This window comes from Sesamum indicum, linkage group LG1, assembly GCF_000512975.1.
Source record: "Sesamum indicum cultivar Zhongzhi No. 13 linkage group LG1, S_indicum_v1.0, whole genome shotgun sequence".
Taxonomy (NCBI): domain Eukaryota; kingdom Viridiplantae; phylum Streptophyta; class Magnoliopsida; order Lamiales; family Pedaliaceae; genus Sesamum; species Sesamum indicum.
Window position 1 is genome coordinate 18,262,504 of NC_026145.1, and position 13,641 is coordinate 18,276,144.

At 37.1% G+C, this 13,641-nt stretch overlaps 3 protein-coding genes across 4 annotated transcripts in view; 1 reads left to right on the forward strand and 2 right to left on the reverse strand.

Annotated features, from left to right (window-relative positions):
- LOC105173631 (beclin-1-like protein) overlaps positions 1-2,088 on the reverse strand; it is a 4,587-nt gene extending 2,499 nt beyond the window's left edge. The window contains exons 1-4 of the mRNA XM_011095454.2: positions 1,770-2,088; positions 733-1,097; positions 449-619; positions 6-103 (exon numbers count right to left, since the gene is read on the reverse strand). Coding sequence (XP_011093756.1) covers positions 6-103; positions 449-619; positions 733-1,097; positions 1,770-1,920 — 785 coding nt within the window. The 5' untranslated portion in view covers positions 1,921-2,088. The remainder of the gene's footprint in view (positions 1-5; positions 104-448; positions 620-732; positions 1,098-1,769) is intronic.
- On the forward strand, positions 2,371-5,850 carry LOC105173641 (protein SDE2 homolog). Of its 2 annotated transcripts, XR_848763.2 has the most exons (4): positions 2,371-3,346; positions 3,932-4,514; positions 4,636-4,874; positions 5,621-5,850. XR_848763.2 is itself a non-coding variant. In XM_011095466.2 (3 exons), the coding sequence occupies exons 1-3, from the start codon at positions 2,565-2,567 to the stop codon at positions 4,780-4,782; spliced, it is 1,512 nt and encodes a 503-aa protein (XP_011093768.1). In that variant the 5' UTR covers positions 2,371-2,564; the 3' UTR covers positions 4,783-4,976. The 2 variants fall into 2 exon arrangements, 1 of the variants encoding a protein (XP_011093768.1); XM_011095466.2 differs by lacking the exon at positions 5,621-5,850 and having other exon boundaries at positions 4,636-4,976.
- Positions 11,399-13,397, reverse strand: LOC105174421 (RING-H2 finger protein ATL22-like). Its single transcript, XM_020694996.1, has 3 exons — positions 13,322-13,397; positions 12,706-13,245; positions 11,399-12,114 (listed from the first exon to the last, which is right to left on the reverse strand). The coding sequence occupies exons 1-3, from the start codon at positions 13,395-13,397 to the stop codon at positions 11,669-11,671; spliced, it is 1,062 nt and encodes a 353-aa protein (XP_020550655.1). The 3' UTR covers positions 11,399-11,668.

The window sequence follows — 13,641 nt, forward strand, 5'->3', positions numbered from 1 at the left end:
GGCTAGACTTTGATTCCAGTTCCTTTAGTTCAGCAGTTACTTCTGCACATTGTTTCTCTGTTTCTGCTATTGCTGCTTCAAGTTTTCGTTCTTCTTCTTCTATCTTATGTGAAATTGAAACATAAAAAAGTCAATCTTTTGGATTCATATTAGATATTTCAGGCCAAATTTGCTGCTCACAGTAAGAAGCGAGGAACAATGCAAAATGACTTGGACTGTTATGGCTTTTACTTTGATTACTAGACATAAGAAATAAGTACAGAATATGGGATTATATGTCCTCATCATAAGCATTTGAATATCAAGGTCTGCTCAACCTCCCACAGTCTGCTGAACAGCTAACTTCCAGGCTAACTAAAGCTTTAACAGAATTAACAAATACAAACCCCCTAGCCAATCACAAGCAAACTCTAAAGAGAAGAAGGAAATCGTAAAAGTGAATAAGCACCTTCAGTTTCTCCTTAAGAAACTCAGCCTCACTAAGAACAGTTTTTGCTTCCCCCTCCAAGCGTTGAAGACAGGCTTCATATGCTTTTATGTCCCTGTTCACATCTTCGACCTCTTTATCAAGTTTATCAGACAACACACGCATGCATTCAAGACATAAAGGCTGCTCAACCTGCATAAAATATGAACAGAACAAAAAAGGAATGGTAAAGAAAAATGACATTAAGTCATGAATGTATGATCAGTGGCACAATAATATGGTACAGATAGTTTGATTTTGTGCACCTGTGTCTGAGTCGTGGCAATATCAAATGCACGATTTAGGACCGTTATGGTGGAATCAAATCCCGAATTGTGTGGTTGCATAGGAGTGTTAGTGGGCCCACCCTCAGGTGATGGCATAGTGGACCCGCTTCCATCAGCTCCAGGCTCACATTTATATACTGAAGCAGCTGGTGGAGGTAATACAACAAATGACTCGTCTATTGCCTTTCCAGAGTGGCTAGCATCAGGATGCAGGGCTCCACCTCGAGGACGAGGAGGAACTCCTGCTGTCTGATTCCTTTGTTTTGGCAACACGACAAATGAAAGGTCCATCCGCGTTGAACTTACAATACTACCAGTCCCCAGTACTGAAGAACCTTGCATCCCTGCACATGTTATCCCACAATTATCTACGCAGAAGCATCATGTAGTTAATCTGAGAGCAATGCTAACTCTACCATATCAGGATGCTGAAGTCTCAAAATTCTCATGGTCCCTAGCTTTAAGGTAAAGCACATAAATCGTAAGATATTTACATATTGAGTTACTGTTTGAAACAAACAAAAACGCATGTTCGTCAGTAACCATATCAAAGTCACTCGAGGCTATTCCATTTGTTCAAGATAGGAAATTACTCAACATGGATTGAACTATATGATCGATAAAATCAAGCTAGTAGAAACTGCTATTGTAATTCTGTTCCCTAAGGGCCTCCACCGTTGAACGAGAAAATAGGAAGGGCAAAAAAACGACAAACTAATCCACGCCTACATAATTATCTTGGCATGGAAACACAGCCCAAGTAATAGTTTTGCCTATGTAATGGAGCAAAGTAGAAATCTTTGCTCAAGCATTCCAACTCAAACAATATCTGGATTGCTAAAAAATGAGTATCTCGCTCAAAACTCCCAATATTTACCCATATCAATCATAAAAAGCATTCTCTAAAAGCTATTGTGTTCTTCCACTAAAGAATTAGGTCCAAGTGTTTCATATACAGAATTCCATAGCTCAATTCAAGTGAAAAAAGAAAAATTCAAAAAACAACAAGCCCTAACCTGACGCTAGGAATTTATCCGCATAAGCATCGACTCCAACAATGCACAGGCTGTGGCGGCAGTTTTGGCAGAGGAACCGCGGAAGATTAGGGTCCGCCGGCAGGATCCGACCCTTATCGGGAATGTTGGTCCCGCTTCCATTATTCTTCATTTCAGGTTAAATTTCCTTATTAATCGGTTAATGATTGGATTTCAGCCCCAGTGTTCTACTATTTCTTGACAATTTAGCGGCTGAATTGTTCTGCTGGTAAAGTTAAGAGAGAGAAATAGACGACATCCTCCTACATATACAGAATACTACGGACTCTGAATTTAGGGGTCTCATTGAGATTCACATAAATTGAGGGGGGAACCATTTAGTTATCAAAATATTTGGGGTCTTTTTATGTAAATTCACCAAAGAAGTAACACATGGGATAGTAGATTTGGGTCAAATACGAGTTGGGCCAGAAGCCTATGGTTCCAAAAAGCCCAGTTATGAGAATGGTTTGGGCTGGAGTATCATTATTGGGCTTTCTAGAAAATGAGCCTGAACAAGATACTAAGGTCGTCCAATCTTATCAGGCCCCCAGAATAAATAGATTTGGCATTCACTCATAGCTCACTACAATAACAGATAGGGGCCGGTTATAGAATTTGGATCCCTGCTAAATCTTCATATTCAAATTCAGCGGGGCCTCAACGTCAACAAATCTCCGGCGAAGTTTCAAGAATCCTTCTTCCCTCTTGTAATCCGATTCCACGGATTGAAGCGCAATCTTTTTCTTGATTGATCCGTTGATCACAAGCTATTCGATGGAGGTTTTCCAATCCGAGATCCACCAGGTGTTTGTGAAATTGCTAGATGGAAAGCACGGAATCTTGAATTTCAACGCACCGTCAATCTCCGTCGCTGCCCTCAAACACCGTATCCAGACTGTGACCTCCATCCCCTCCCATCTCCAACTCCTATTAAACAACTCCCATATACTCCATGACCACCAAACCCTCACTCTTTCTCAATCCCTCGAGAATTCCCCGTTTCCGGAAACCCTTGATCATGATTCCAATAGTCAATTAGCCCAAGGTCAAGATTTTACCCAATTTCGTTTTGTGGGTTCGGCTGTAAAACCGTTAGGTTTTGATGGGTTGGGGAAGTTTCCTGTTGTTGTGCATTTGTTGCTGAGGCTTAGGGGTGGGAAAGGGGGGTTTGGGTCGTTGCTGAGAGGCGCGGCAACGAAGGCCGGTCAGAAGAAAACGAACAATTTTGATGCTTGTAGGGATATGAGTGGGCGGAGGCTGAGGCACGTGAACGCGGAGAAGAAGCTGGAAGAGTGGAGAGCAGACGCGGAGGAAAGGCAGTTGGAAAAGATGGCTGAGGAGTTCATAAAGAAGAAGGCCAAAGAGGCCGTGAAGAGTGGGAAGAGCAATGGAAGTGATAGTTCTGAGAAGTACGTAGCAAAGTACAGAGAGGATTCAGCTAAGTGTATGGAGGAGGTGGAAAGGTCGGTCAGAGAGTCAGTTCAAGGTTTGATGAGCTCGAAGAGAAAACATAATGCTGTGGGGAGTGAGTCTGCATCCAAGCGATTGAAGATATGGTATGGAATTTCAATGCCCTGTTTTGTTTTGCTTTGTTTGTGAATTTTGTGAATAATTGCGCCTGGAAGATGAATAATAGCTTAAGTAATTGCTCTTAGAAGACGGAGAACATTGACAAAGTCTATTTGTCTTTATAATGTTAAGTTGGAGTTACTTTTGTGGTACAACTGTGTAATTTGGTTTGGTGTATGAAGAATGATTAGGATTTTTAGTTATACAAATATTGTACCTCTATAGTTGTTGGTTGGTTCTGTGGTGTACAGTGTAATGGTTGGTGTATAAAGAAAGATTAGGATGATTAGTTAAACATAATTTTTTAACTTTATCATTGTCTGTTGGTTCTGTGAAAGATATCGTTCTGTGGTGTACCATTTGCAAGTAAAGAGTTATGACTTCTAATATTCAGTGTTAGTTGCTTAACTTCTTTATCCCTACCATGTGTGTTTTGCTGTATAAAGCTTCTAAATGTTATCTAGAAAATTAATGATGAGAGTTTGTTGCGAAGTTCTGAATCTAGGAATTTTACTATGTGGTGAGTGCAGCATTTTAATTACAACTTTTCGTGTAATTTCTTGTTTTTTCAGGTTGGGAAAGAGAAAATTGGGTGATAGTGACAGTGAAGACCAGGATGATGATGATGATATTGATGAAGAAGAAGAGGAGGAGGAGAATGAGAAATCTGTTATCATAGATAATGGGAGTCGCTCGGATTCAAGTAGAGAAACAGAGGCAAGTTCTGGTTCAATTACTGGTGGGAAACTTGATTCTGGATCTCTTGGCCGAAGTTCCTCTGAGAGTGGCTCAGGGGAAGAAGACAATGTTGCTAAGGACATCTTAAAATCAGATAAATATCTGGATGGATGTGGTTTGAATGGTGATGATAAAAATAGTAATAATCATGACGTGGAGAGTCTGGAAGAAAATAGAGACCACAATGAAGTTGTGTCAAATGTGCCTCACAAATCTCACTCAAGCAAGGTGGATGAAATAGTTACTTTGCAACCTGGCATCTCTCGTCCAGTGGATGAAGTTGCTTCTGTTGCAGAAGTGAGGAATAGTCTTGTACCCAAGCCACTTCAGGAAGAACCAACATCTATGAGTGCAAATCTTCAGAACTTGGACAAGCCCCTTAACTTTGATGAATATCATTCAGCAACAGAGTTGGAGGTGTGTTTTATTAAGTCTCTTTCCTGATATAATTTCCTCATCTGCTTTTGCTTAGTTACTCGTATTGTTTTACTTCTAAAAACCGTGGTTGGCAACTCATATTATGTATGACCAATAACAGGTTCTTGGCTTGGACCGGTTAAAATCAGAACTTCAAGCCCGCGGATTGAAGTGTGGAGGTACTCTGCAAGAACGTGCGGCCAGGCTCTTCCTGCTCAAAACCACACCATTAGAGATGCTTCCAAAGAAGCTGTTTGCCAAGAAATGAGATGTCTAGTATGCCTGATCTAATTCGGTTTTTCGGTGGAACTAACCTTACAATATGTGAAATAGAGATTGAAGCTTTTCCTAGAAGCTACGGTAAACATATTTGAATTTATGCTGTTCTACACATTCTAGGAAATGTACTATCCTGTCTAGTTAAGCTATTGCCAGTTTTGAAATGCACTATGATTTACTAAACTTCTTCAAGTATTATATTATTCATAAAACCAATGGCTTTGGCATTTCCGTGGTCATATTACAGAGTTATTTAACTATAAAAAAAATTGCAAATTTTTTTTTTAAAAAAATAGGCATGTCGTTAGTAGCACTAACGACACCAAGTATATTTTGAATTTGTATAAAAATTTACAACATTAAAATATAATAATAAGAAAATGTTAATACTCAATTAAATTTTAACAACAAAATAAAATTTGAAAATTCCATACAAATAAAAGAACAAAAGAACAAAAATAATATAAACTTAAAGTTAATTATAATTTTTAATAATGTCCTCCAGTTCCACGAGTGTGCCGTTGTCATCGAGGTATTCTTCTTCCTTGTTGAGCAACTGATTTTGTAGGTTTGTTTTGTTCTTGATCATCATCATTTGTTGGAATGTGCAATCGATTTGATGATGTTGTAGTGCTTGACTGTATTACCGTATTAGATCGCGATATGCACTTAATGTTGGAAATTGAATAGGTGAATATTGTGTTCTTGTGCATATATTTATGTGATGCCCACATTAAGATTATGGTCAACATGAGTTGAATAACCTTCTATGTAAACTGGCATGTATGGAGTCGATTGGAATCAATCATCTTGTTGTGGTGGTTCAGGCACGTAATAATTTTGTTGCGGCGGTTCAGGCACGTAGCAATCTGGAGATAGATATTGAGATGTATGCACATTTGACCAACTATGTCTACCGATTGCGTGTCTCTTTGTGCTATACTCAAAGACCTTCTACTCTAACTTCTTATCTGACTGTGGGATGTGGACGGAACATTATATTGTAGTGCAAGATTTTCAGGGGCCATTTTGTTGTACTGGTGCTCGTTCACGTGTGGCAATTTGATGAACATTTGTAGATATGATCCTAATATGATCCATGCTTTAATTCATTCATTTGAGCTTCTATGGTTTATTATCACATGTTATTTGTATGTTTTCCATTTGATTGGCCTGAAGTAAATAGAAAATAGTATAAATATGTAATATTTAAAGAGAATGATAAATTATAAATTAGAATGAAGTATGCTTATTAGATATCGTATCACAATTTGCCACTATGATGCATCTCCAGGTTGATATCCTGATTGTACACGTCTATCAGCTGATGATAATGCGAATCGACATGTTATACCCAATTTGCCACTATGATGCATCTCCAGGTTGATATCCTGATTGTACACGTCTATCAGCTGATGATAATGCGAATCGACATGTTATGCTATTTACCATTCCCTATACCCAATACCCAAATTCTGTATCAATTCTTTTGGACATGGGTGGTCGAAGCACAATAGTGTCGAAGCGTCTCTTCAATCGATTGATATATAGTATACGTTGCATGTACTAATTTGTTTCCCCACGTTTTTTTCGGAAAACATTGTGTAGTTGCATGTCCGAATTGTCAACCACTTTCGTAATATTTTGTCTCTTACCAAATTGATGGAGCACATGTTCAGGACGGTGCATTTCCACAATGAAGCAAAAGATTAAAAGACATGATGATGTTCACAACTGTGAGTTGCACCATACTAGCAACTCTCTAACGCATCGTAAGTTCATGTTGTGTCGTTGCCAGCCAAACTGAAAAAAATATGCAGTTAGTGCATAGATATTAAGAAGATATGACATAATCTCCTCATGCATTAAGTGTATTTTTTAAATATTTTACAATACCTAATCACGTGCCAAATAGTCAAGTACCTCTCATATTGTGTGTATCGTATGGTGTAGGGTCGCTGTGAATTTTGTAATATCATTCCAGGTTGCACCATACGGTTTTTACCAGTTTGCCAGGGTCTTATGTCTACTCGCAATTTTTTTTTATTTGGGATGCAAGTGGAATGATACGCGACCAACCCCAAATTTGCAGGGAATAAGCGTGTAATTTATTAAAATATTGAATACGAAAATATATATCGAGATACAAATATATGCACTTAATCTTACTTGTAATAGTTGTAGTGGGCCACCGATACTTCTTTCGCCATTCAGACTGGAAGTGCGTAATTCACTATATAGGAATGCTAGTACAACACTACCCCAACTGTAAGCTCGGTCGTGTTTATATCTTCCAGTTTTTTTGGAGGTATAGTAGTGACACTAGATTGCTGAATTTGTTAGGACACATCATGCCACCTAAAAGCAGCAATGCAAATAGCCGGGCATACTGTTGGACAACATAAATTTGGTGTCTCTTCATTTTATTGTGATGTCTGTAATGTGGTTTATAATGGAATTAATATCAATGCAACCACTTTTAAGCTCAATTTCCTCTGGCTGGAAACCTATGTACTCCATGCAGTAGTCTGACCATTTATTGGTAGATCTTTCTATGTCTTGACCACATGGGGGCTCTCCATCAATAGGGAGAGCCCGTATTACAACGACATCTTGAAGAGTGATTGTTGTTTTCCTTGTATGAAAATAAAAAGTTTGTGTTTCGGGACGTCATCTCTCCAAAGGTGTTGTAATGAAATGACCATCGTATTGCATTCTGCCGCATCTGTAGACACCGTAAAAAGCCTTATCAAATAGTAAATCTAACACACAAGTATGGGGATGATTTTCTTATAAGAAAATCCAAAAGAAAGAATCAACCCGTCTTGTGTGTAATGTCATGTCAATATCTCTATTCTAAATATCATCAAAATGATGTTGTGCTTGTTGTTTCAAGATTGCCGCATCGTTAGGATCATAAATGGCTTTTCGATCTAATTTGAAAATTTTATGCAAACTGATTTGAAATATAAAAAAAATAATAATAAAAATAAAAAATAAAATATAATTGTAATATTGATAAAATGAAATGTGTTGGTAGGTATCTACCAACACATATATTTATAACATAATTTAATTTTTTTAAAATTTTTAATATATATATTTTTGTCGTGTCAGTATTTACGCCGCTTGCATGCTGCATGCAAAATGATTTTATATATATTGCTGCTGTGTAATTGAAGGTTGCATTCTATAGCATAAATTAAGGTTGTATGCAGCAGCTTTACTTTAATGCAACGTGTCTTAAGGGTGTACATATATGTGCCACCAAATTGGCGATACTTGCAATTTTTTTGACATTTCAAACATTTAATTCCAACATTTGGCAGCCACAATTTGAAGGTTGGTTTTATAATTTTGTTAATTTAGTTTCTATTCTACAGGTAGAATGATTGTGATTTAATCTCTTGCAGAATTGTTTCGCATGGAAGTTATTGTGTACTTTGGAGGCGAAACTTTTCATAATGGGTGGACAGTTACCTACGATCGGATGCCAATTGGTTTTATGCGGTCTCACGCTCACTGACGTATTCTCAGTTTTTGAACAAGTTATATAAAAAATACATGTTGATAGTAACGAATTTTTATTGAAAGTTTACTCTAAACATGTAGGGCAATACATGGGGCATATAAAAAAAATTCTCAATCAAATTCGGGATGATGAGAATTTAGCAGAATTGTTAAACCCTGATGTTGGCTCTCCTATGATGGAAGTGTACATCGAAACAGAGCAAATTTTTCATAATGATAACTCACCTATAATGATTCAAAAATGGGGCAAATACATGAATATAAATGCTGACCCAGTCTTCCCTTATGTTAATGAAGAATATTTTACAAGTGCTTCTACTTCTGCTTAGGCTAATTATTATCTTGAGTTGGTCACTGTGACAGCAGGATTTGAAAATATTGGAATTCACTGCAGCAGTGGAAACTCTTCACAAACCTAAATGGGAATGAAGAAGAATTGTCTACTCATGATAATATTGACCTTGACCCTGAGGCAGACTCTTTTGCCAATTTATCCGTTCATAATTCTGAATCGGACGAAGTAGAATTTTTTTATACCACCTGTTGACCCCGAAAATGAAGTTGACATAAATATCATGAACGAGACATTGACATCTAATCCATAAGGTATGTCATCATCACACCACACACCGGCTGAAATACCTATGTTGGATACAAATACTAATCAAATGCTTTATTGGTCTATACTTGTTTTTGCTCAAACAATTCCCGAGATACTAGTAGATTCAATTGGTACTAACAAAGGCAAACTCGATGTAAGGATGGTATTAAACAATAAAGAGCATTTGATGAGTGTTGTGAAAGATCACTTGGTAAAACATGCACGGTCTGAATATGTCGTACTTGAGAGCACACACAACATATGGAAAGCCATACGAAAGCATAGCACACTCGGTATACATATCCGTTCTTTCGAGACCCAAATCTTTTTCGTACTAAAAGTTAGTTAATGTTTAAGTAATTATTAATATATATATATACTTTTGCATAAATGTGGTGTAGATGGATGCTTCGAGGTATACATAAATCTAAAATTGGTTGTTAGGTGATCACAAAATACGGTGAAGATCACACATGTGTTTTAACTGAAAAATCTTTGCAACATTGCAATTTGGATAGAAGTTTTGTTGCCTCCTTACTATTGGGATAAGTTAAATGCGACTCTATATATAGAATAAAGAATGCCATTCAAATTGTATGACTAGTTAGGGTTTGATATATCATATGTAAAGGCATTGTACAGTTTGAAAAATGGTTGGAGAAAAAATTTATGGCACATGGGAGATCTCTGTAAGAAGTCGACCCAGTAACTTGAGTGTTCTTTAGAAATGGAATGAAGGAACAATAGTTGAATGGGAGCACAAAATATTCCAACGCTCAAGCGGAGCATACATAATCAAATATGTAATCTGGGCATTCAAAACATGTCTTGAAGGATTCTAGTTTTATTGAAATCATCAATGTAGATGGAACTCACTTGTACACCAAATACAAACATAAAATGTTGATTGCTGCAGCGATGGATGAGAATCAACATGTACTTCCTCTTGCATTTGCTATTGGTTTCTACATATGGTGAACAAACATATTGTGAGAGGGGTGACTGAAATGTCTCTTATTTCTGATCGCCATGCGGGGCTCATGGGGGCAATAGATGACATTTTTTACTTTTTTTTCTCATCGTGGTCTGCATCAACTTTGCTTGTGGCACGTGTATTCAAACTTCAACAAGGATTTCGAAGACGTATAATTGAAGGACCCTTATTGTAGAATTGGGTCGGAATATCAAATTAAAAAATTTGATCGCATTATGGACGAGATACGAAATATAAATTTAGAAGCATACGACTACTTGGACCAAATTGAGAAAGAAAAGTGGACAACTTCTCATGATAGCGGCTGGAAGTGGGGTATTTTGACAGTCAATATGTCGTAATGCATTAATTGAGTTTTAAAAAGAGCACGTCGCCTACTCGTGACAACAATTGTTGAAACGACTTTTGATCGTACTGTCCATTATTTTAATGAGAGGATGAAGAAAAGTGATGTCATGATAAGCAACCATCAACCGTGGACAGATTATGCATATAACTCATCCAACACTGGTTCAAGTATTCTATATAACATATGCTAACCAGATTTAATCAGTTTGAACAATCCGTCTCAGTGGTTACAAAACAATATCATGGAAGGGATATAACTCTCATTTTGTTAAAATTGCAACACAGGAGTGTTCATGTGGCAAATGGAGTCACTTTGGAACCTTGCTCTCATCCTCAAAAGATACGTGCTGCATATAAGTTTAATGTTGCGACAATGGTTAAGCAATATTATAATTTAATGTCTTACAGAATGACATATTCTATGCCTTTTCAACCTATAATGTCGAAAGAGTATTGGGATGTCCCAAAATTTCAATTGGTCCATGACACTACTATACACCCCTCTACTCGTCCGGGCCAACAACAGTCTACTAGAATTGCTAATGAGATACACTAGCCCAAAGCATGTGCAAGACAACAAATTCTACAAAGTCAAGCACTATCACAGCAAAATAATGTACCAATATAGGGTCGCACACGCCAAAATAATTGATCTAATACTTCAATGTATTCTTTTATTCATATGTAATTTGAAAATTTTATTATATTGTTAAAAATTAATTGAGTATTAATATATTCTTTATTATTACATTTTAATGTTGTAAATTTTTATACAAATACAAAATGTTATAAAAATTAAATATTAATTAATTATCATAGCCTACTTATATAAATAATATCAATATATATATAATTAACGAAAAGAAAAAGGTTCCAATCACTAACGATTTGGGCAAAAAAAAATTGTGCCCAAGTCGTTAGTGCTACTAACGACATGCCTATTTTTTTTAAAAAATTTGCAATTCTACCGTTTTTGCGCTAGATTTGCAATTTTTTTGAATATATTCAATTAAATAACTCCATATTACAAAATACATTTTATTATGTCGCGGTTGGTTCTTTCTTATGCGGAGATGGTAGACATGTCTACAATGCTCTCCAAATTATACAATCATATCGATACTCGTGAGAATCAAATAACGCAATTAAAAATGTATCCCAAGGGCAAATCTCAATGGATTCACTCTTCCACTTGGCAATTCAAGCTTGAAAACTATGCAAAAAAAGGAAAGAAAAAGTAGCAATCGGGCATTACATTCCAATAACTTTACCAGTTTGACCAGCGGAAAACCATGGTAAAAATGGTGAAGTGCAAGAACCAGGGTCGATGCAGGTTGAGAGCTGAAATGAGCTTTTCAGTCACTCAGATGACTAGCAGAGTGGAGTCTTGAACTGCAAAAGTTAGCATGGATTGGTACGAACCTGCGAAGTCCTACAGACTGGGCACTTAGTATTCATGCTCAACCACTTATCTATGCACTCCACATGGAAACAATGTTCACATCCAGGCATAAGCCTTATTGTGTCGTTTGGGACATAATCTGCCAAGCATATTGTGCAAGTTACATCATTAGGTCCTTCAATGTGACAACTTTCACCAATTGTGATCTTTCTGTAGGTCTCAATGGTGGTTTTATCAAGCCCCGTAGGAACCATGTCTGATGAACCAGCTCCATTGGAAGTTCGGATAGAATCATTGGCCTGAGGATTGTCGCGTCTCATCATGCATATGCAACAGGATATGCCAATTATCAGTGCAGGTATAACCAGGGCTGGTATAACGAAGGACAAGGCAATGACTCTGAAGACAGGTTTCTGGTTCGTTACACTTGGTGTATCTGCTGCACCTGCAAATCTGATTGCAATGAGGGATGGGATAGGATAGCTACCTCATTATTATCCTTGAGATATAGTGAAGTGTATGTGTCATCTATATTCTTCTTGATAATTCATTACTATTTACTGTGCTCTAGTCCCTAACCACCAAATCTTGACCCGATCTTGGTACTTCCTGATCATTTGCAAATTGATGCTGATAGTGATAGTTGAATGGAAACAAAATGCAGGTCATTGGTGTCTCCTTTCCATAATTAGAGGAAAGTTGGAAATGTACCAGAAGAATCCTTTGCTGACAAAGTTATTCATCATTATGATTCCATAGCGTTGGTTGACATTGGCTTTGTCAACTATGTTTATTATATTGCTTGCTGAACAGATAAATGCTATCTTCAGGATATATTATAGGTTTATATTTCTTATATTCTATATTCGTGTTGTCATCACCGAGAATATTTTGACCCAATTAGAAGTTAGCCAAGCTTGGAATTTGCATTCCATCAAAGGCCACCTTGACAATAATTGTTTTCTAAGACTGCTTCAGATTGATAATCATGATTGTGATAAATGTCATGAGAATGAACATTCAAAAATATCCTTACCAGTTGCGGAGCCACAATCTTTGCAAGTAGTGTCATTCCATGTTAGCTCGAGATTGACTGGGAACTGATAATCATAATAAGATGAAACCGGGATTGGTAAAGTTGCAATCTTGTTGCACATAGAAAACTGCATAGCATCTTCTGGATACTTTGTAGCCAAGACATCCGTGGTGGTGTTGCTGAGGCAATCAAAAGCACCGATAGAATTAACCTGTGCCTTAGGACAGCTGAAAAAGGTGTAATACTGATAGGAGACTGCCATGAACGTGGAAGATGAAAGATTCAAACTAAAAAGCCGCCTTGGGAGGCAATTATTGGGATCATAGAGTATAACTCTTTTGATGTAGTAGTAGATAGAACTTACAACAAATTGTCCAGAATGTGGAATATTTAGAATTGCATTTTTCTGGCCATTGCAAGTTAAGTTGAAGTCAGGAAGTCCGCAGTTTTGCGGTTGCTGACCTTGTAACCAGAAAGGGAACTGTATGGCGAGGCCATTCTTGTCACAATACGAAGATGGACAATCATTCCCAGCATGCACTAAAGAGAGGAAAAAGAAAATAAAGAAGTTCTGAATGCCCATATGCTCGCAAATCTATTATTGGTGGAAACAAACATCTCAACGTTTTATAGTTCCCAAAGTCAACTACAGGTTTCCGGCTAACAGCCTGTTCCACAAGATCATAGCCCATAGGGTCTTTTTTGAACTTGTCTACCTTAAAAACAAATTAATTACTTCATAGTCTTAATAACATTAGCCTAATAGCTAGAAGTTAGTACTTGTTTGGACATTGGAGGGTGCTTGCAATAAAGTAAGAGGAGGTGGAAGTGGTAGTTTCTGTTATTTTGTATATTTTTCTTTGTGTAGAAGATGTTACCTGGACTTACCAAAGTTATTCAATCTGTTGGAAAAGAAGTCAAATGGTGTCTTGTTTT

Excerpts from the sequence above, each read along its gene's own strand:
- LOC105173641 (XM_011095466.2), top strand. The coding sequence starts at position 2,565 with ATGGAGGTTTTCCAATCCGAGATCCACCAGGTGTTTGTGAAATTGCTA. Across the intron at positions 3,347-3,931 it reads TCCAAGCGATTGAAGATATG|GTTGGGAAAGAGAAAATTGG; the intron begins GTATGGAATTTC and ends TTGTTTTTTCAG. Across the intron at positions 4,515-4,635 it reads ATTCAGCAACAGAGTTGGAG|GTTCTTGGCTTGGACCGGTT; the intron begins GTGTGTTTTATT and ends GACCAATAACAG.
- LOC105174421 (XM_020694996.1), bottom strand. The coding sequence starts at position 13,397 with ATGGGCTATGATCTTGTGGAACAGGCTGTTAGCCGGAAACCTGTAGTT. Across the intron at positions 13,246-13,321 it reads GAACTATAAAACGTTGAGAT|TGCATGCTGGGAATGATTGT; the intron begins GTTTGTTTCCAC and ends TCCTCTCTTTAG. Across the intron at positions 12,115-12,705 it reads AGATTGTGGCTCCGCAACTG|GTGCAGCAGATACACCAAGT; the intron begins GTAAGGATATTT and ends TCAGATTTGCAG.